General features: G+C 39.8%; 1 protein-coding gene and 1 non-coding gene across 7 annotated transcripts in view; both read left to right on the forward strand.

Annotated features, from left to right (window-relative positions):
• The window catches only part of TNFAIP8 (TNF alpha induced protein 8), a 119,924-nt gene extending 109,108 nt beyond the window's left edge, over window positions 1-10,816 (forward strand). For 4 of the 6 annotated variants that reach the window (XM_031448877.2, XM_064483410.1, XM_031448876.2 and 1 more), the window contains exon 2: window positions 9,148-10,816. In XM_031448877.2, the coding sequence (XP_031304737.1) occupies window positions 9,148-9,713 (566 nt within the window). In that variant the 3' untranslated portion in view covers window positions 9,714-10,816. Of the gene's footprint in view, window positions 1-3,028; window positions 3,107-9,147 lie in introns of all 6 variants that reach the window. The other 2 variants (XM_064483408.1, XM_010997966.3) reach the window with 1 other exon arrangement.
• Window positions 10,817-20,141: 9,325 nt separating this feature from the next.
• On the forward strand, window positions 20,142-20,246 carry LOC116152414 (U6 spliceosomal RNA). Its single transcript, XR_004136045.1, has one exon. It is a non-coding gene; the product is annotated as a U6 spliceosomal RNA (small nuclear RNA).
• The last annotated feature ends 2,439 nt before the right edge of the window (window positions 20,247-22,685 follow it).

A 22,685-nucleotide genomic window follows, 5' to 3' on the forward strand; every position in this document is an offset into this window, starting at 1 on the left:
CTTAATCCCTAACTCGCCAGTAGGAATTCTATAGGTCAGCTCTGGAATGCAGTCACATTTATTTCTGCAAGGCAGAATCTTTTTTACTTCCAAGTCAGTCTCTTAGGTCAATCTCCTTTTGTGAAACCTTTCCTCAAACCTAGCTTCCCTTCATCACCCCTTCCAGCCAAATTATTGTTTCCTCTCTTTGCTACCATTGCTTTTTGCAGTCTGCCTAGCCATGTCCCCATCTCCCCTTCACCCCTACCCCATGTTAGACTAAGTTCCTGGAGAGAAAGTATACTTATCTTTGAAACCACAGTATCTGGTACATTATAAACACTCAAAAGTTTTTTTTGTTTTTTTGTTTTTTTTTACTGAAGAGTAGTCAATTTAGAATGTTAGCCTCAGGTGTACAGTAAAGTGATTCAGTTATATATATTCAGATTCTTTTCCGTCTCATTACAAGAAATTATAAATACAGTCCCCTGTGCTATACAGGAGATCCTTGTTGCTTACCTATTTTATACACAGAAACGTGTACCTGTTAGTCCCAAACTCCTAATCTATCCCTCCCTCCCTTCCCCCCCTCCTAACCACAGTTTGTTTTCTGTGCCCAGCACTCAGAAATTTTGTTGAATGATTCATATCTTTGGGTTAACGTTCTGTCTTCACCCCTCACTCCTATTTCACGAGTCATGATCACAAGACTGTATCATCCCTTCCCAGCAGAACTTCAGCAATATCTACCTTAGTAATAAGGATGACAATATCAATGAGAACAGTAATAAGAGTTCACATTAACTGACCCAGTTATTTTCTATCTGGCACTGACCTAAGCACTTAATATGGATTATTCTCATTCAATCCTTATAAAAACCTCAGGGATCCCCATTTGCGCATGGAGAAACTGAGGCATAGAGAGGTTAGGTGATTTGCCTGAGGGACACGAGCACTTGGTAGAAGAACCAGGCTTCTGACCCAGACAGTGTGCCTTTAGACCTCATACTCACAGTCACCACGTTGCCTGGCTTTCCCTGACTGCCTGTCTTGCCCTCTCCTATTTGCACAAGACGACTGTGAATCCGCTCCAGAAGGATGGCAAGAACCCAGGTCAATTTGTTAGCCACTTATTTTCACTGACCTTATCCTACGAATTTGTTAATGGGTCCTCTGTGAAGTTAGTTTGGAAAACTTTGGTAACTAAAGTTGGTTCCTTTACTGCACTAATGCCCAAGACCTTTAATATTATTAGTACATTTTTTGCAACTCAAATGGGACCTTCATATACACCGTTTCCTGAACTTATTTAAATATAATTTCTTGAAGAATTCAGTTTTTGGTTTTTGTTTTTAACATAATTTGGAATAAAAGCTGGCTAGTGCTCTTGTGGGGTTCCTAAGAAACTTCTCAGGTCCCAAATATTTGGGTAACTCTACTTTTGACCCTTTCTTCTTTAGTCTTGAGCACGTAAGTAGTCTTTAGTGACCACTTACATTTACCTGCTGGGACAGTCATGGATTTGTTGATATAGTGTAATTACTAGTAGTACCCTTTTCAAAGGGATCCCATTTGGATGATAAACTCTATACGACTGCTCTAATCAGAACCTCCCTCCCTAATTAAATAAAGACTTCTATTTCACACTTGCTGCCTTCTCTCCAAAGCTGAGAGAAACTTTTCACTTTATGTATTTACATCCGGGCTTTTGAGTAATGCAAGCATTTTTTTTTTTAATTATGGTTTTAAAATGTTTTAAAACTACTTAGGGTTTTCCCTGGAAATACAGGCTCTTTCAAGCCTGCCTGGATTGATCTGCCTTATGGAATCCATTTCCTTCCCCCAGGGAGACCTGATCTCTATTTTTTCTCTCTTATTTCACTTCACTTAGTTAAATATTTTTATGTCTTCCCATACCTTCAAGAGGGAACTTTTTTTTTCTTAAGCTTGTGTCGGTTAACATAATTCTTAAGAGAATAGCTTGAAATTGGACATACCTGGGTTCAAGCTCATCTCTTCCGCTTACTGACGGTATGGCCTTGAAAAGTGACTTAATGTCTCTGGGCCTCAGTTCCCTTGTCTGTAAATGAGGATAATAATAACCTCCCTCTTGGAGTTGTTGTGAAGCTTCCATAAGATAATGCATATTCTGCGCAGTTCTGGGGATAATATAGTAAAGTTCAAAATATGGTGGCTGCCAGTAGATTCTCATAACTGTAAACCTCTCACTCTGACTTTGGGTAACCACAAAATTCATTTCTATTCCTATAACCTCTGTCCTAATATTTATAAGACTGACATTCCGTGGGCTCCAACCATACCACTTCATATAAATACCATCCAGCTTTCTTCCAATCCTGGTATTAGTGGACCTAGAGGCCACAAGGATATCTTGTCAGAGTTTATGCCTTGCAGGAAGCAATCAAGACATCACATGATTCCTAGAGCAAATTAAACGGGGTGGGGGGTGATGATGGGGGGGTGGCGGGGCAGGGGGCAGAGATAGAATCTAATATGAAGTTAAAGGTATTTAAACTTAGGAATTTTCATTTTCAACTTCCAAATCATCACAAAACTAAGCCATGGGAATTAAAAGACAGACAGTGGAACCCAAAATCTTGGTGAAAAGATTCCAGAATTAAAGCAACAGAAACAGCCTGAGATCGCACAGGGAATGACTTCATGGTGTTTTCTTTAGGACATAATTTCCCTTGTCCACAAATTTGGAAAATGGAAGATATAAGAAGAAACAGGTAGAAAGAACACAGTGTGTGCAAATATTGGATTTGAACCCCTGCTTCTCCATCTCAAGTGTGTTAAATAAGGGAGCAAAACTCAGCGTGCATTTGTGGTCTGTCACGAGCCCAGCACGTGGCTGGGTGTTTTCCGATTTGTAACACATTAACTCTCACTAAAGCCATGCCACCTTGAAATGATATCCCTCTTAGCAGATGAGAAAACAGGTTTGAAGGAGTTAAACACCACCCAAGTCTCCAACTCAGGACTCTTGACTTTGAACTTCTGTTTCCATCCATGCTGTTCCTACTAGGAAGGAGTCCCTGCCTTAGAGTCTCTGGTTCTCTGGGAAGCTTTGGAAACTCTGGGTGAGAAGCTGTGACTTTATCAGGTAATCTTATTGGCCAAGGTGGGTTTTCACTTTGGCTTTATTTTTGATCCCTTTCCTTTACATTTTTTGCCTGTTGCACAGCTTTGTGTGGACGTTGATACTGTTTGTCCTCTTGTTCAATTCTGTTCTCCATGGGTTAGTTTTCTCTAGGCAAAGTACACTTATGCTACCTGTCAGAATCCTTGTGGTAGTGAATCTATTTGCTAACAACAGATTCAACACCTTTAAAAAAAAAAGAGAGAGAAATTCCCTGATAAAGAAAGTTTTAATATGTATTTTTCTAACGTCTTCATGGAAAAGGATCTATAACTCATTAACTGAACTATGTGAGGTGTCTGTTTTCACACAACCATCTGGCATTTCGCATATCTCGGCTGTGTATTACTTCCAGAAGGAGTGGATTGATTTTGACCGATGTTGCTCAGTACTCAAGAGCATCAGAAAATATTTGAAGTGTAGTTTGTTAAGTTCTTTAGACAAACCTGTGGATAAAGCTGTTCTGGGCCAGGCATTGGGTGAGAATCTTCTCTATGGCTCATGTCCATTTGTCTTTGCAACAACTCCAAGAGGTGAGGATCCTTATTCTCATCTTGTAGGCAGGGAAACTGAGTCTTGGTGTTATCCCCGAGCAGTACAGCAGTTCATGAAACCATTAGCTACAAAATAAAGACTTTCTTTCCAGAACCCTGGGGGAATTGGTTGCCGCAGGAAATGTGTACTCATTCTCCCCAAAGGGTTATATGTGCTGCAATTTTTTTTTCACTTTATATGATTTTGATGAAAAAAATCAAATATGTGTTCAAGGGTACCTTATAAAGAAGGTAAACTCATGTCTCTCATAAAAATACAAAATGGGCACGCCAAAGATTTGATTTAACTCATTAATTAAGGCAGAATCAGTAAGAGCTCTTATTTTAAAGGAAAATCTCAAGTGCAACACAGGCAAACAAGAAAGTGAGGAAGCAGCTGTACCTCCACTAGGCAAAATGTATTTGTATCTGTATGGACAAGAGCCTTTTGCAATACTATCAGATTTACTTGCAGATTGTCAAATAGCTACGTGAAGAACAATAAGAGAAATCTGCAAAGGGGGTGCTTTACAATTCCTAGAACTCCACTGAAAACCACCCAGTGATTTTTTTTTTCTTCACTCCTTTCAAAGTCACCATCTTCCCTCACATTTGTCTTGTTTATTATGTTGCCTTTTCAGATGAGCATGTACTTCTGCGGGGGTGGAATGAATGACTTAGCTTGTCCCTGTGTTGAGACATGCCATTGGATTTTAACCACCAGGGGTCAGAGAAATGCATGCACACCACAATTTGCATTTAGTATCAGGTTAAGGCCCCCAGATGTACTGATTCTCTCAAGACTGTTTTCTGATGCTGGGGACTCCATCTGTGTGACCTGAGGGTGATTGGGGGCTAAGGTTCCTGCTCTTGGCTTTTCTCTGTTGCCTTAAGCTTGCTGTCACCGTCATTGCTTCCGACACTTCCAGGGTCAGCCCCGCTCATATCTGAATCTCTGCTGGCCGTGGCCCTCTCCCTTCCTCTCATTCCCTTTTTCTTGCTCTATTTTTGTTTGTTGTTTCTTCCCTATCCTGTTGAATTTCCCACTTTGGGATTTTTGAGTGTGGAGGCTGGCGTCACAGATACATCACCAGCCGTCCCAATAATTCTTTGCTTTTCTCCTGGAGCCCTACCAAATCCCCAGGTAGGGAGGTCAACTCTAAGCCATTTGACTTCTTGTGATCATGTTGACAGCTGGTTATGGGCGCTTTCTTATCCCCAAAGATGTATTTTTGCTAAGCCCCATTTAGATTTGGAGTAATTCAAACTGCAAGAGAGCTAAGGTTTTATATATTTGTATAATGAACTTTCACGAACAGACCCCAACAGCCAGACGTGCTCTCCAAATTGTTTTCTTTTCCATCCTTCCTAACACTGGGCCCTCTGGATCCAATTGTAACTAGGCAAGAATTAGCAATGACATATATGTGCACCTATAGTCACTGTTTAAAGGTTCCAAGTATAACAAATTTGATGGGTAAAGAAATTAATGTCTTTGCTGGTGAGTTTGTAAAGAAAGTAACTTGGGGACTTCACTAATATTAGCAATTTCTTGGAGCAATGTTATGGGTCATTTTTGTTAACTCCAGAAAACCATAGTTTTTCATTAATTAATGTCATGCAAAGATTTTGGGTCCCCCCCCCCACTTCTAAGCCCTTTTTTCGTTGTATACAGGGATCATTATATCTTTAACTTTAGTGTTTATCTCCAAATTTATAATTGGTGATACTTAAACCAAGATTCCCTCAATAGCAGTTTGCCTTCCAGCAAACACTGCTGAAATGGACTATTTGATTATGTCAAGAAATGAGCTAGACATAGAGGAGGGGCAGCAAGATAAGTAGGTGAAAAATAACATTCACATCTATTTCTATAAACAGTCTTAAATAGTTTTAACATACTGGTAATCCTTTTTTTTTGTATTTTTTTAAACTTTTATTTCATTCTTTTTTTAAAGCTTTTTTGGGGGGCTGAGAAGGAGTAATTAGATTTATTTATTTAATTTTTTTTTAAATGGAGGTACTGGAGATTGAACCTAGGACCTTGTGGATGGTAAGCGCACACTCCACCACTGAGCTATACCCTCCCTAACTTTTGTGTGTGCTTGATATAAGGTATCATTGTCCATTAGTCAACACATACATGCATATTTTCAAACACAAGTGAGCCAATAGTTTCAGGACTTCCTCCTTTGAGAATGTCTCCTATTCATACATCTTAGTTGCTTCCCGGCGTATCTCTGGTTACATGTTTCATCAAAGATCCAGGCAGAGGGGGAGGTGGGCCTATGTTTAATCTTCCACCGTAGCTCAAGTCGGAACCATTGTTCCCTGCTTTTACGCTGAATATTTGTATTATTGTCCTTTGATGTTTTCTCATTGTGCATAATAAATCTTTCCTTTGTAAAAGAACTGATTGATGACAGAGAAGCCACACTCTGGGGTGCACTTAAAAGGAAGAAAACCACATATTTAACTAGGTAAAACAAATATGTGTTTCTGTAGCTTTTAAAACAAACAAAACACCCACATAGGTATTTAGAACTCTTATTTTGCAGGCCAGCGTGTTTTCACAGAGAAGTATTTAAGTATAGTGAAGAGAGGGGGAAATTGACTTCTGCTTCTGTCAGACGTGCCATGTACCAGGCACCCTCATAGGCCCAGGGGACGACACGGGGAATCAGATGGACAACTGCTCTCAAAGTGCTTAGATTCTATTAAGGAAACACAGACAATAAAAATGGAGGCAAATGATGAGGATTTCAGGAACAGGGAAGTGTGACGGTTAGTGAAGAATTTAAGTGAAGCATCACTTTCTAATTTCCACTTTTAAAAGCCCTGGCTTCTGTGTGGAAAGTGATTGGAAAGGTGTGTGGACTAAGCTGTTGTCCATGGAGATGGAGGGAAGTGGATAGATGTTAGAGAATTGGAGGGTGGAGTGGAAAGAACTAGATGATGGACTGGAGAATGGAGGGGATGAGGTGGGATGACTCCCCGGTCTCTGTCTTGGGCACATGCATGGAAGGATGCTATTAATTAAGATAGTAAAGACTTGAGAAGGAGCGCTTTGGGGGAGGGAGGGAATCGAGGATTCAGTTTTGGATATGGTACATTTGAGATGCCTGCAAAACAGCCAAGGAAAAGAAAAACCTTGAGTGTATTTGCAAAATGAGCCTGGAAAGGAGGTCAGGGCTAAATTTTGACTGTAGGAGGACTGTAGGCACATGGGTGATATCTGAAGCCATGGGAATGGATGAGATCACACAGAGGTGAGGATAGAGTGAAGGAGAAAAACTTGGTCCAGGACTAGCTCTGAGCTACACCAGGCCTTTAAGTCATCTAATGAAGGATGTGGAACTGACAAATGAGTCTGAGCAGGAAAGGCTAAAGGCAGTTAATTTGCAAAAAAAATTGTCATATTTCATGATCACAGACCACACAGTCCTGGCCAGCAACGCTCAGCCACAACCCCGAGTTGGCTCTGAAAAAAGCCTTCACTACTGCTCGGAAAGAAATCTCCTGTAAGCATGTCTTTCCTGTGGAGAGGGAGAAAAGAGCTTCATCCTCGTTTCCAAAGATGACTGTGCTGATATAATCCAAAGGATAAAATCAGAGTATGAAGCTGCTGCTGCTGTGTTTCTAGAGCAGGGTTTGAAGTTCCTCTGAAACAAATGTGAAAGCCTCAGAGATCAGCTTCTCTATCCTGGTTCAGAATTGGTTCAGAAAACAATCTTGCTTAGTTAACAGCAGGCTTTCTCTTGCATGAAGTTAAAGGACTGCCCTGCAGAGTTATTTTGTCCTTATGTTTGCAATTAAATGGGACATTTAGTTTTAATAAGAAAAGTAGCTTAAAAGAGGATGAACTTGGAAGTCCATCGTTGGAAAAAGGAGCACAGAGGAATCTTTCAAACCCCTCTCCCTTTGATTTCAGTTATTTCACAAGGTACAATATTGCCATCTAACAGGCATCGCAGTAAATCACAGATGAGATGTTTGTAGACCCTGCCACATTCTAATAGATGTAAAACAGAATAACCTTTCAACTCTATACAAAATAAATTCCTGAAATCCTTGTTATATACTGTGTATCTGAAAATTTGCAGGTGTCCCTTCCTATATAAGTTAGGTTTATTATTTGTAGAGATCTGTATCTGAAGTTCAGTAATGGAAGATGGTCCCTGGTCTTAATATGTAATATTAACTACTTGTGTGCCATTCATTTTGACATAAATTCTTTAGTGCAAATTAAGCTGTACACTTTTGGCTATTTCTTGTGCTTTTTCACTTTCCTTTTCTTTCTCAAAATATATTTCAGTTCTTTTTCTGCAGTTTCAGTTCATGTTTCACTAGTTTAAATACCGACATTGGTGAAGGCACTATTTCTAGTTCAGTCATGGTGTTCTTTCAGGGTTTACATCTGTGTGTAAACGGTGTCCTAGTCATTAGGAACCACTTGGCAGCTACCTATACTATATATACCATGAGCTACTTTGTTCCAAATTTCAAGTCTAGCATGGTAGTTCCACACTGAGGAACTCTTCTTATATATCCTCCCAGCCTCAGGGTTTTTCCTGTATAGCACGGGGAACTATATTCAATATGTTGTAATCACCTATAATGAAAAAGAATATGAAAAGGAATATATATATGTGTATAACTGAAACATTATGCTAGACATTAGAAATTAACACAACACTGTTAACCAATTATACTTCAATAAAAATTATAAATAACATAATTCTCCAAATATTGTATAAAAATTTAAAGGGCACAATGGCCATTCATTAGAAATAACAAGTGACAGTAAGCTCTCCAAGGAATATTTCTTTCCAACACTCAACTTGGAGAGTTGAAATTCAAAGTGGTTAGGATGATCAGACTGGTAGGTGCTAGCCAATGTGTTGGGAAATTAGACTTTTTGCAGCTGAACTATGAAGCAGGGCTCTTCCACTCAATATCATGGCTTTGTCATTTATCACTCTTACATTTAAATGTGTTTCTTTAAATTGTTATTGGTTACTGTTGCTCAAAGAACAGTTGTGGAGTTTTTATATTTCTTATGTATTTCTTATAAAATTAAAGCTAATTTTTTAGCTTTAATTTTATAAGAAAAATTAAAATTGCATAAAAACTTGTCACCTTGTGAGACATACTATCTTGATAATCAGAACTCTTTAACATCTAAACAAAGCACTGACTACAAAACAGAAGGTATAAAACACCTGAATTGCCAAAAACCTTAAAGATTATTCACAACAACCTGTTCATTTCACAAATGAGAACTTAATCCCCCAAAACGTAGGAAAATTATTTCAGTTCCTTTCAGAACATAAACTCATGTCAGCAGGTAGGAGGCAAACTAAATGGTGGGAAAATGTGAAGGAAAATACTCCTTCAGATTTCAGATTTTTAATTTGCTTCTCTTGCTGATGTTGACTGATCTTTTATCCTCCCCCTCCCCTTTGTTTTTAGTGGCCACAGATGTCTTTAATTCCAAAAACCTGGCTGTTCAGGCACAAAAGAAGATCTTGGGTAAAATGGTGTCCAAATCCATCGCTACCACCTTAATCGATGACACCAGCAGCGAAGTGTTGGATGAGCTCTACCGGGTGACCAAGGAGTACACCCAAAACAAGAAGGAGGCAGAGAAGATCATCAAAAACCTCATCAAAACAGTCATCAAGCTGGCCATTCTTTACAGGAATAATCAGTTTAACCAAGACGAGCTCGCACTCATGGAGAAATTTAAGAAGAAAGTGCACCAACTTGCTATGACCGCAGTCAGTTTCCATCAGGTGGATTTCACCTTTGACCGGAACGTGTTGTCCAGGCTGCTAAATGAGTGCCGAGACATGCTGCACCAGATCATCCAGCGTCACCTCACTGCCAAGTCACACGGACGGGTTAATAACGTCTTTGATCACTTTTCAGATTGTGATTTCTTGGCTGCCTTGTATAATCCCTTTGGAAATTTCAAACCCCACTTACAAAAACTGTGTGATGGTATCAACAAAATGTTGGATGAAGAGAACATATGAGCATGTGGCTGAGATTGTGACTGCTCGTGATTTGTTTGAAGATGGAGCACTGCTGATGTATGAAGGAAAAAAAGAATAATTCTTTTTTAAAGATTACCCATCTTTCAGAAAGACTTTGCCCAATTCAGTTGTCAGACATTAATGATAATGTTTTGTGAGGCTTGTTTTATTCGAAGAAGAGCATATTGCCAAAAATTCTGGTAAAAAGCTTCCTCACGGTTAACAGATCACAGGAAACTTGTATAGTTGCATGATGCAAATATTGAGTTATATAAAGAAAAACACGTGTGGCTCCAAACCTTGAGACATCTTTTTAGGGCAGTTGTTTTGGCGACACATTGGGTGTTTCTAACGTGTACAGGATTATGTGTTTGAATTCACCTTTACTCCTTACTATATATATGTTGTACCTTTTCTAAAAAGCCAAGAACTCTCTCTTAACTGTCATTTCTCCTTTTGAAACAATCCCATTTTCAAAGCTACCTTTTGTTAAGGATTCTTTTGTTAAAGATTTTGTCATTGACATTCAAGAATTCTGTCTTAATTAAGAATTAAGACATTCAAGAATTAAGGCAGTCATATAGAACCCTCAGAAAAATAGAAAACTACTTCTCTGAAATCAATCTTATAGAAACCAACTGTATTTGCCATTATGAATCATGTCTAATATAAGCCTGTGCTTCTGGAACGGAGTCCTCTTTTTCAGTACCAACAGTAATACTTCTCAAAGCGTGATCACTTGCCAAAACATGACAATGGCATACCATTGCCTTGAAATCCTTGCTGAGGGCTTAACTTTCCTGTTATCTTGAAAATGTGCTGATAGAATCTCCATTTTCTCATATCCATTTGAAATGCAACAGACAAAGAGGAAATCTAGCTTATTCTCCATGTTGGGACAATAAAAAGTAAGTGATATTAAGAATGATAAAACCTTTTTTTTTTTTTTTTTAGGGATGAGCCCATCAGAATAACTTAATTTAGGGGGCTGAGGGGCAAAAGGAAGAAAGGATATTGCTACAGGACATGAGAATGAAAATTAATGCATTTCAATGTTTTATAAGGTTTGATAGATAAATAAAGATTGTCACTTTTTTATTTAACTGCTAAGGCTTTTGCTATTTTGTTAATTGCTACTTTGATGAGTAAACCAAAGAATGTTTGCATTCCAAGCAGTTTGTGTGTTGTTTCTAAAACATAATTTTTGGTGTGTGAATGATAAAGTAAGCATTTGCTTATTTTGTAAAGAAGAAATAGAAACCTGCTGGCCAACTCTGTCACCTAGGAAATCACAGCCTTGGCCATCAGCACCGAATACTACATTGTCACTGTGTCTATGATTTAGTGTATTCTTTTGCCATGAAATTGCCTGCCTCCCAGAGTAATGACATTAAAATAGTAGCTCACCAGGAAAGGTCCTCCAACTAAAACTTCCAGGGGTTGAGTTCTTTAACCCATCTCCATGACTGTTCTCACTTTTCAGGGCCAACAGGCGATAACTGTATGTTACAGCGATACCCTAGTGACTGCAGAATTGACTCCTCTAGCTTCAGAGCCTACTGAATAGCTTGTACATTTAGTTTAGCAGCCTTTCTTGACCATCTCTGCTTCCCTTGCTTGGGAAACCTGAGAGTGTGTTCTGTGGGCGCTACTGGCTGCATCCTGTTCTCTTATCAGATCTCTCTCAACAGAGGGAGGGTAGAAAACAGGGCGCCTGGGCAGTTGGTGAGTGCTTCTTGCTCATCTCTAGCTGTAGACAGGACCAAGCAGAGAGAGGGACCTAGGGGTAAATTTAGATCAGTCTGGGTACTTTGGGATCATAGAGTTGCATCTTCAGGGTAGCAGTCAATGTGCATGGGAGAGAGAGAGAGCAGCCCTTAATTTCAGGAAGGCAGTGAGGAGTTTCCCAAAGGAGGGAAGTCTGTTTGCTGCCATCTCTCAGAATCATCTTCTGGAGGGAATTCATCTCTTTACCAACCCTGTGCCTGGAAGGGATGCTTCAGAAAGATCAGCAAGAAAGTCTTAATTAGCAAGTTCATTTTTGACTCTCCTTGTGCATGAATTTATTTGGGGTGGAAAGCTGGAAAAAAATCCAAACGTGCTTAGGACAGATAATTCTGAGCCAAGTTCATAGTCACTTTGGAGTCTTATGAACAATCTTTAAAATTTTGAGTCTTTACATTTTGGGGGAAAAAAATCATGAATCGTGTTATAATTGATTTTTTTTAAAATTTTGTGCTGATGGCCTCCCTGCAAACATTATAAGTTAATATATGATAGGTGAGTGGTAATACTAGGTTAACAACTGACATCACAGAGGTGGACATTATGTGCCAGGCACAGTAACTCATTTAATCCCTGCCACAACCTGCACCATTTTACAGATGAGGAAACTAAGGTAAGAGAAATTAAGGAATTTGTCTGAGGTCACATAGCTGTTAAGTGTCAAGACCAGGATATCAATAAAACTTTATTTTCATTTAAAGGTGGTATAGATAAAGGCAAATCTAGAAATGTCATTGGTTCAGAGAAGAGTGGGCAGGGTGTTTCTGAAATGGTTTATCACATAGGGGCATTTGAGAAGTTATTTAAATGATACAGGTCTGACCTATTCTCTAAAGATCTGGATATGGTTTTATACAAAGACATTTTAGGAAGTTTTCAACATGGCTCCTCATTGGGGAGTATCTCATGGCTCAAATTTCTATCCCTCCTGGAACTTCAATTCAAGGTGTTCTCAATTAACGATGACTTTGAACGCTGACCCCTGCGGTACAGTGCGCCCCTGCCCCGCCCCCGTGGTCTTTCCGTGGATGCATAAGATGCTCTACGTGCACGAAACCAGGACAGAAGCAGCAGTTCACCATGTGTTCCCCATAAAAGGTATGGCATCGATTTAAAACTTTCCATTTTCCAGGTTTAGAGGCTGGAAATTTCTGAGCCAGTAAGTTTAAAAATAGTCTGGTGCTTTTCTGATTATTAGACCTTTCATATACTACTCAGAATTAGTTTAAAAGAAGTTCAGGTGTTAGGAGCTTTAATGGTACAGAAATAATGCTTTTTTAGTCTTACATATCAGTAAGTATCTTTCATGCCCAATTATCTGGGAAGTTCTTTTTCTCTCACCATGTTAATAAAAAAAAACAGAAAGCTTAAATTTTCTAATGGATTCTTCCCCACTAAAGGATTAAAATAGAATTTTTGGTGGTATGTACATATCAACTGGATTTTTACTGTGAATTTTAATTTATCCTTGAGATACTGGATGAGAGCACCTAAGCTAATTTATAATTTAGCATACCGACCTTGTCAGATAATAAATAAAAGATGAGTGTCTGTCCATATGATGAAATATTTGTGGTAAAAAAATTAAGTTATTTAATTGCTAGGAAATTAAAATATCCTAAGAAAACAAAATTAGCATGTTAATAGTATTTATAACATTTTTACATTTTAGACCAATCTTGCATTCCCAAACTTGCATTATCTAAATTAGCTGAACTTTGCAGTGTTTGAAAAATCACTGTTTTACTTGATCTATTGCATTCGTGGGCATAAAGCTTCTATATAATTTGTTAAACTCAAAGCATGTTTTAGTACTCTGTGCTGTTTATGATAGATAAAATTGTATCTTAGCTCTGGAATAATTTTCCTTGCTGTGAATCAATTAAAGTCTTTATAGAAACCACCTAATGACGTCACTGAGGCACTAAACAGAAAAATGAGTTAACTTTCTACTTCCAAAATGGAACAGTAGGAAAATATTAGGAGTTTATAAGCACGTATCACTATGACGGCAAACCATTGAAAATACATTTTCTCTTTTACTTAGGTGTCCTGATGGTTACTTACGTGTGCCCAGAGCCAGAAAGACACTTTTATCTCAGGGAATTTCCCAAAATGGAAACATTTTTGTGTAATATTGATTCACGTCTGTCTAGCCAACGATGTGTTTTCCATCTAGCAGTGAATATCAGCCCCAAGTTCTAGGGGACAGTTCACTCCAAAGACGTCCTGTCTGCTGAGCACTGAAAAAGGGTATGAACAAGTCAGCCAGCGTTCACAGTTAAGAGAAAAACATCTGTGCTTTGGGATATGTTCCTTAGTTTAGAGCATTGTGCTCTGTGTCCACCAAGTTTCCATGCAGTCTCTGTAAGAGCAGCCAGCCAGTGGATAAGACCTCTCATCTTCCTTCATGGGTGGCTGAGGAAATTCTCTGCCTTCCCCGCTAACAGCCGCAGCACTGTATTTCTGCCTCTTGGAAATAAGGTGGCTGATAAGGCACTTGGGGTTTGTTCTTAACACAAGGAAAGAATATTTGATTTTTTAAAGTATGTGTTTCGATTCACAGAATGATCCAAAACAATATGCTTCTCTGTACTTTGTTTTATTCCATTTGAAAGCTTCCAGATGGATTAAGTCATTTAAAAGTGCCTGATGGGACATATAAACACAAGACATGGAAGTGAAAACTCTGAGTTCACCTACTTAGATTGTCGCCATTATCTGGGATGACTGGGGTTTTGTAAGAAATCTGGGTTCCGTTTTCCTGGAAGGTGGCTTTGCTTAGCCCGGCAGGAGCCACTACTTACCCCATCCTAAGCGACTTGTCAGCTCTCTTCTAAAAGGTTACATTTCATTAACAGATAAATACTTGCCAAGCAAATTACAAATTTGTATGAGACATTTAATGTCCTCGAAGAGCACTTGCTGATGATTAGATAAAATTCCAGCATTATTGCTGTTCCCTGATCATACGGACTTGGTCTTCTCATGACTGACAAGTCACATTTTTAGCTTGCTGAAATATTCACTGGGGAACATGCAGTGAAATCCACAAGGGGAACTTTCCATAGTATTTTCAAACACTGTGTCAAGAGCTTGGTATCTTCTCCTCCTGAGGACTCATTGGAGGGTGGCCAGGTAGAACCCAGCAGTGTACAGAGGGAGTGTGCTGGAGCAGCTGAAACCAGTGTTTCCAGCTCCTTGTCTACTAGGGAGCTCCCTTCCGTATCGCTAAAATTTGGATAAATTCAATGACCTCATAGTCTCATTTTCAGAGTAAAATTAAATAAATCATGAAAAGCTTTGAAGCCTCCTGAAGACTATTCTTACATGAGGTAGTCTTTACCTAAGCTATGAAAATAAGGCTGGAACCTTAAATAAAATAATAGATTTCTGCAGCCTGAGAGAATTTTACTAAATCCCAGTCCTCTTAAAAAATACTGTTTCTTGCTTTCAATTTAAGAATAATGTTTTGGGTTGCGTTGCTCAAGTAACTGTGTCTGACAGTTCCTTATGTCTGATCTCTTAGCCAATTACATTCTGAATCTCTTCAGTTATTTTATCATTCCTGCTGGTTTTAGTTATCTATTGCTACCTAACAAGCCATCCCAAAATGTAGTGGTTTAAATCAACAACTATTTGGTTATTGCTTATGATTCTGTGCGTTGACTGGGCTTAACTGGGCAGTTGTCTCTGTTGGAGTCCTGAAGTCAGATGATGGCTGGAACTGTTGTCATCTAGAAATTCAGCTATGCCCTTGGGATGGCTAGACCTTCCCGCGGTCTCTACTTACTGTTTACTCAGGGTATCCAAAAGCACAGGAGCAGAAGCTTCCAGGCCTCCTTAAGGCACATGCCCAGAAGAGGCACAGCATCACTTTCTCCTGGTTCGACTGGTTACAGCAAATTATAGGCTGTGTGCAAGATCCTCCAGACTGCCTTCGGGTTTGAAGCTTCTCTGGAAGGAGAAAACTCAGAAAAGCTATTAGACTCACAGTGAATTTTCGCTACAGTGAAAGGATACAGATTAAAATCAGCAAAGGAAACAGGAGCATAGAGCAGAGTCCAAGAGAAACCAGGTGCAAGCTTCCCGCTGTCCTCTTGCAGTGGAGTTTTACAGATAACACGTAATTGTCCCGGCAGTGATGTGTGATAACATGTACAAAGTGTGGCCAACGGAGGCTCACCTGAGCCTTGTTGTCCAGGGTTTTTTTAAAGGGCAGTCACATAAGCATGGGCTGCCCACGTAGCTGACCTTAGTTACTCAGTCTCCGTCCCCTCCTGAAGTCAAAGTGATACAGCATGGTCCAGAGTCCCAGGTGAATAAAAACAGGTGTTTACCATAAATCACATAGTTAGCATAAATTATCTGGTTGTGGCTTAAGGCCCTAGAGGTACAAAGGCACTCTTATCAGACAGAATATACCAAGTCTTACAGATTATATCCCAGGAGCTAGTCAAGGGTCAGTCCTTTCTTTGGAAAGTACAAAGTTTGACCATCCCAAGCCTGCAGAGTTATTCCTTTATTGCATATAGGCCCAACTCCGATTTAATATAGGAAGGATTACCCAAGGGCACGAATTCTAGGGTGCATGGTTTTTGGAGATTTGGTGCCACGTTATTATTTTCCCCTCAAAACCCCAAGAGAGACAACAAAGCATTTAGGAAGTCTGGAGTTCTTCACGGAACAGTTTGTTTTAACTGAAAACTGAAAAAAAAATATATGTGTGTATACATATATATACAGGTATACATTTATATTTATACATATTATATACATTTATATGTATATATACAGATAATGAAATAGTAGTGGGCTAACCTATTAATAGCAACACTCTTGTCCAGTGAAGATGATAGTCCCATCTATACCTAATAAATTAACGTATTCCATCTATGAAATGGTGATTGAATACCTACTACGTGCCCAGCCCTGGGCTGCGCCTTGGAACTACTCAGTAACACCTGGCTCCTGTACCTGAGGAGTTTACTGACTGGTGGGGACACTGACAGTGCACAGGTAAGTTACTAAACTGGGATTCCCAGGATGAGGAGGAGTATAAGAAAGGCTTTGTTAGCCCCACATAGGCTTTCTGGCTTTAAAATTTTCAGTCTTGTGAGTGTTAAATGCATGGTTTAAAAGCAGTAAGCTCAAAGTAGTGGCAGATTTCTTTTTCAAAATCAATGGTAAGTAGGCGTGTGCATGTGTGTGTGTAAAAGAAAAGTGTTTACAGGCCATATTTTTTTTTCATTCAAAATAAAAATGATTATAAATGCGTCCATAGCAAAACGTAGATTGCAAACTATACTTAGTGAGAGAATCTAAGTGAAAACTAAGTAACATTGTAATTAATGTTTAATTAATACTTTAAGTCATGAGAGTATCTGAGAAATAGCAACAGGAAAGAATTTTTATATCATTTTTTCAAAAATAGATTACTGCCCAGTTTGTGAAGCTGGATAAACTCTGGTTTCACATCCTTGATCTCAGCAGGGCATATCTGTGTCCCCTGGGCCTCAGACCAAGACACGGAAACACATGATTGAACTGGCCCAGTGAGGATGGCCCTTCCACATTTTTTTCTAGCCACACCCCTGACCTAGCTCTCAGTGGGTCCTGCCCACCATTTGGTTCTGTCTGCTCACTTGTCACTAATCATTACCCTGAATCCCTGAATCTTGGAGAAGAAACATTAACAAACAGCATGTGCTCTTGGTGGCAAAGGAATGGAACTGGCCCAGGAATACAGTCTGAGGATGAAGCCCCATGTGAAGTTCACACCCTGACTGTTTCAGCCCCAGTGGCTTTTCCGGTGGTTCTAGACAAGATTTTTCCCTTTTCTTCGGATTATATTCAGCGAGTTGGTGTCCAAAGTCCTGTTTAGACAAATCACAACACTTGCTGATACTTGCTAACATGACAGGATTTTTAAATTCCTCCTGATTACAGGGGGGAAAAAAGGCTTTTGAAGTTTTAGGGTTAGTTTATCTATCACTTGACTAATCATGCAATTTCAACTAAGAGTAAATAATACATAAATATGAGTGATGGCTTAGAAACCTATCCTATGTTTTGAACTATGTTCTTAAAGTTCGACTTTTATTAATTAGCAGGCTAAGAAGGAAGATGGCTTCTCTATTCTGGATTAAAGTTGTATTTTCCACACTCTCTTCTCCCAGAAAGAAGCAATCCCCCTGGGAAGACATTGGCTCCCGTTCCTTGTAGCTTAGGGAGAAGGAAATCTTGGTGAGCGCCTCTGACTTCCTGGCCACTGTCAATAAAAGCTGTTTGGAATTTGAGACAACCTAAGCTTTTCAGTCTTTTTCCAATACTGATTTCAATTCAGATGTTTTCCCTAAGTAGCTTGACTTCAGTTCTTCTGTTTGGTTCTCATAATATTTAAGAAAATCTTTCTACACATGTATGAAGATCACAGTTTTAGAAGAACCTGAAATTCTAAGTCAATGTGAAAGCTGCTACACAAATCATGCAAGAGAGAGAAACCAGTGAGTCTAAGAATCGTAATTTGGTTGCTCTTTTCCCTCTCCATTGGAGAACATTTTTGTAGGTGTACTTCCATGCAAGGATTGTGTGTTTTCACCTGACAGTGCTTGACACTAAGATAGGAATTTTAGGGTAACAACCCTGCCTGAGGGGAGCAGCATTTTCCAGCATGTATGTGACTAATCTCAACTGGATGGGGTTGAAGATTCTTCTCTTTTTTTTATTTTAAAGTTTTCATTTTAAAATAATTGTAGACTCATAATATGTTGTAAAAATACTGCAGAGAGACCTTTATATCCTTCATCCAGTTCGGTCCATTGGCGACCTGTTACATAGGTGTAGTACACTTGTAAAGCTGGGAGTCAACATTGGTGCTAGATGATGACCTTGTTTAGTTTTCACTAAGTGAAGTTCATTTTTTTCTTGCCCACATTTGTATGTGTGTGTGCATGTGTGTGTGTGTGTGTGTGTGTGTGTGTGTAGTGTTCTATGTAATTTTACCCGCTGTGCATACTCGTGAAACCACCAAGATCATAATCAGGATACAGAACTGTGCCATCACCACAGAGAAACCCCCTCCTGCTACTTGCCTCTCTATACCCACACCCCTTCCTACTCCATCCTGCTCGAATCCCTAGCAACAGTCATCTGTTCTCCATCTCTATAGTTTTATCATTTTGAGAATGTTACGTAAACAGAAACATATAGTATGTGACATTTGAGACTGACTTTTTTTCGCTAAGCAAATGTCCTTGAGATCCATGGGCGTGTTCCTTTTTATTACTGAATACTATTTCGTTCTAGGATATACTAAAATTTGTTCAACCATTTTCGCATTGAATGACATTTAGGTTGTTTGCAATGTTTCCTACTATGTCTAGAGCTTCTATGAATAGTTGTGCACAGCTTTCTGCGTGAAATGAGTTTATCTGTCTCTGGGATAAATGCCCAAGTGTGTGATTTTTGAATCATATGATAAACACTGCAAAAATCATTTTCCTGAGTGGCAATGCCATTTTGCATTCACGCCAGCAATGTACGGAACCAAGTTTCTCCACATCCTCATCAGCATTTGGTATTATCACCATTTTTAATGTTAGTTGATCTAATAGGTATGTAGTGATAGCTCTTTGTGATTTTAATTAATGACATTGACCATATTTTCAGGTTCTTAATATTGTGTTCACTTTTTTTGTTTTAAATTTTTATTTCTCTTTGTTTTTAATTTTATTCCTTTCTCTCCTCTTTTCCTTTACTTCCTCCTCCTCTTCTCAATAAAATTGTTGGAGTATCAGTTTCTAGAAATTTCCTACAAGGTGAACACACTAGTTAACCAGCACTCTGGTTAAAAAAAAAAAAATTCTATCACCCAGTTTTCCCACCCAAGCACCCAAGGCATCCAACATTTTGACTTCTAGAACTAGAAACCAGCTTCCTCTATTTCTGAACCTCACATAAATGAAATCACTCAGTATATCCTCTTTGGTGTCTGGCTTCTCTTACTCCTAACGTTCATCAAATATTCTCTTGAACCATTTCTAAGAGTGACTGCCTGCCAATTTTAGGCAGCAACTACCATGAGGGTACTCTCCAAGGTATGTCGTGGAGTTAAACATGAGGATGCAAGACCACTGTGGGGTCCCTGCTGTCTTGGGCCGCATGTCAGCAGCCAACCAACAGCAGTTCTGATGCTGGGTAAACACTGATGACCGAATAATGTGGGGTGATGATGATGGTGATGACGGTGTGATCTAAGAAGATCCTGAAATATAAACTACTGTGCCAGCCTCTTACCCTTTGCACCTTCTTCTTGGTCCATCTTTTCAAGGGAGTAAGAGTTGCTTTTAGGGATAGCTTTGGTAGTGGGGAAGCAGATATTATCAAGAAGCAAGACTAATGAGTTGGAGCAGGGATCACACTTCTTGGGGGTGACAAGCCATAACCCTTAGCTTCTTGGTATCTCAAGAGATGGCACTCCTGAGGTCATTTGTGTAAAGGTAGACATCTGTGCCTCCTAACCCCTCCCCCACCCTTCCTCACCCTTAGCAGCGCTGCTGCTACTTAGAATTGGAAAACCCTAGGTACAAGTGAGAGCGGATCAGGGAAACTTTGATGGAAGTTCTCACAGATGATAAACTTGTTCTTTGGGGCAGCGCATATACTAAAATTGGAACAATACAGAGAAGATTAGCATGGCCCCTGTACAAGGATGACATGCAAATTCATGAAGCATTCCATTTTTTGTTTTTAATTGTTCTTTGTTCTAGGAAAGAGGAAGTGGCACGTTTAGGGTTATCTCAGTCAAGATTAGTTCTTGCAGAAATAGAATGGCTATCTCTGAGTTTAATCCTTTCCTGTCTTCTTCTGAATGTTCTGTCCCTTCTGCAGGTATCTTATACTGATCATCTTGGGATTCAGACTTTCCCACCCTGAATATGATGCTATCATAAAGCATTTATTGGGGCTGACTTAGCACAGCTGTTTTATAGTGTACTCTCTCACTGTGAGGTACGTGGTGTTGTTGTCTGCTTCATAGAAGAGAAACTAACGCTGAAAGGATAAGAAAATTTCCCAGTGACTCAGCTGGTAAGTGGCAGAGCCCCGGGCTTGAACCCAGGACTCACACCGAGGGCCCTGCTCTCTGTGCAGCGCCCCGAGGCTCCCAGAAAGCAGGTAGGTGGCTGAGGTGCATCCTGAGCATTCTCCTTCTCTAGGCTCTGATGTTCAGTGGCAGAATGCTCTGTGGTGGATCAAAGAAAGTTTCTGTCAAAAAGTTATCTGAATCACCTTAGTACTGTCTTTACCTATGTGAGGCTCATTCATGCATATCCAAATTAGAAAGCTGACAATCATTAGAAGTAACAACTAGCTTGTTACTGAAAGTGAGAAAACTGAGATCCACATTGTCATGTCCACAAATCAGATGACTGGTTTAAACAAGTGGATGAGGGAGCCATTTACTGACTGTGACCTTGTGCAGGTTGTTGTTTTCTCCATCTCTCCTTATTTTCTTTTGTTAAGTAAAGATAGTTGTAATACTTACATAATCCATGTAAAGCACCTGGGTAAAGAAGAGTGTTTAGCATATAATAAGGGCTTGATTCCTGCTAGCCGCCATAACGCCATAACCATCACCATCGTCAACATCACCTGGAGAACGTGGACAAGGATGTGGAGGTGATGGGAGTTGGTGCTGAGTGGACCAGAGTCCAGGTCGCTGGGCTAAGATACCTAATAAGATTCTAAGAAAACGCTAGTTGTTGAATTCTAGATTTGAAACGTGCTTTAGCCATCATCCTAATTAGGCTATTCTATGAAGAAGGAATCTGACGCACACAGAGTTTATTTAGGAGACTTGCTTAATCCTTGGGGTGTTTTAAACTAGCAGTTTATATTTTAGGAAGAGTCACATTTAGAGAGAAATGTTAATGTTCATTTTGAAAGTATTCACTAGTTCTCATGTTGCACTTCCCTCTTTTCTTCCAGAATATAATAACACAGTCCGCAAGGGTACCAGAGCCGTGCTAACAGTTTCATCCAACCTACCAAATTCCATCTTACTGGCCTGCTGGCTCCCTCCCTCCAACAGTGACCCCTCTCATTCCCCAGTGCCTGGCTGAGGTTGTGTTCTTGGTGGATTTTAGCTGTAAGAATGGTGATTGGTTGGTTCCTTCTGCATCACCGTTGTCCCTGGCTATAGATTTGACATACGTTCCATGTACACAATATGTAAACCATATGGATACCATGTGAGAAGAGCCTCTCTCCTGGGTTAGCTCTTTAGGATAAGCTGAAAGCTCTGGGGCTGCTTGCCTCTGGCTCCTTTAGTCTCTGTTACGGCCCCTTTGTTTTAGATCCTGGAACTTCCAAGATCGTGACAAAGTGAGCGTAGGGGAGGAAAGGTGACTGACACTTGTTACGTTGCTTTGGATTCACAAGTATTGACTCTGGCATAACTTAACTGTGAGTAAGAGATGCTTTATATTAACCGATTAAGTCTGTATTTGGCCAAAACATAGGACCACTGCCCATATGTTGGCAATAGTTACCTGGCCTGGATTTTAGGGATTGTCCTGAGTTCTGTTATATCTTGTTGTCTTTCACGGGCCTGGAGTTTAGTTAAGAATATGTGGAGTTGAGACCCTCTGCTCAAAGGGTGTTAGGACCTATAATTGTGTAGATTGTAGTCATTTACATTTTGTGGCTCAGCATTCATTTTCTTTCTGTTGTTAACAACATCCTGCTTTCTCTGTGGAACAGGAGCACCACCTGTCCCCAGCTTTCTATCCAGGTACTGATGTCACCTCTGCTGACAGTTGGGCACATGACCTGGGTCTGGCCAGTCAGAGCATGGCATCCTCTTTGTGTCAGCGATGAACATGTAATGCAGCTGTGCCGTGGGGCTCAACTGTAAATCCTCCTAGGACTTTTGCTGGAGATACAGGCAAAGAACCATTCTCTCTTCCCACTGGACTTGGAACTATGAGGCTGTGAGTCTGAAACTTCTGGTAGACAATGTGCTTCCATGAGGAGAGAGTCAAACTGAGAAAGAAACGGACCTGAGAAGCAGAGTCAAGAGTTGGAGGAAAAGTGAGTCCTGATGTTGGGTCATCTGAAGCAGCACTTCTAGCTTCACCAGTTTCAAGAGCCAATACATTTGACTTTTTTTTTGCTTCAGCCAGT

Source organism: Camelus dromedarius, chromosome 3 (genome assembly GCF_036321535.1).
Source record: "Camelus dromedarius isolate mCamDro1 chromosome 3, mCamDro1.pat, whole genome shotgun sequence".
In the NCBI taxonomy this organism is placed as follows: Eukaryota; Metazoa; Chordata; class Mammalia; order Artiodactyla; family Camelidae; genus Camelus; species Camelus dromedarius.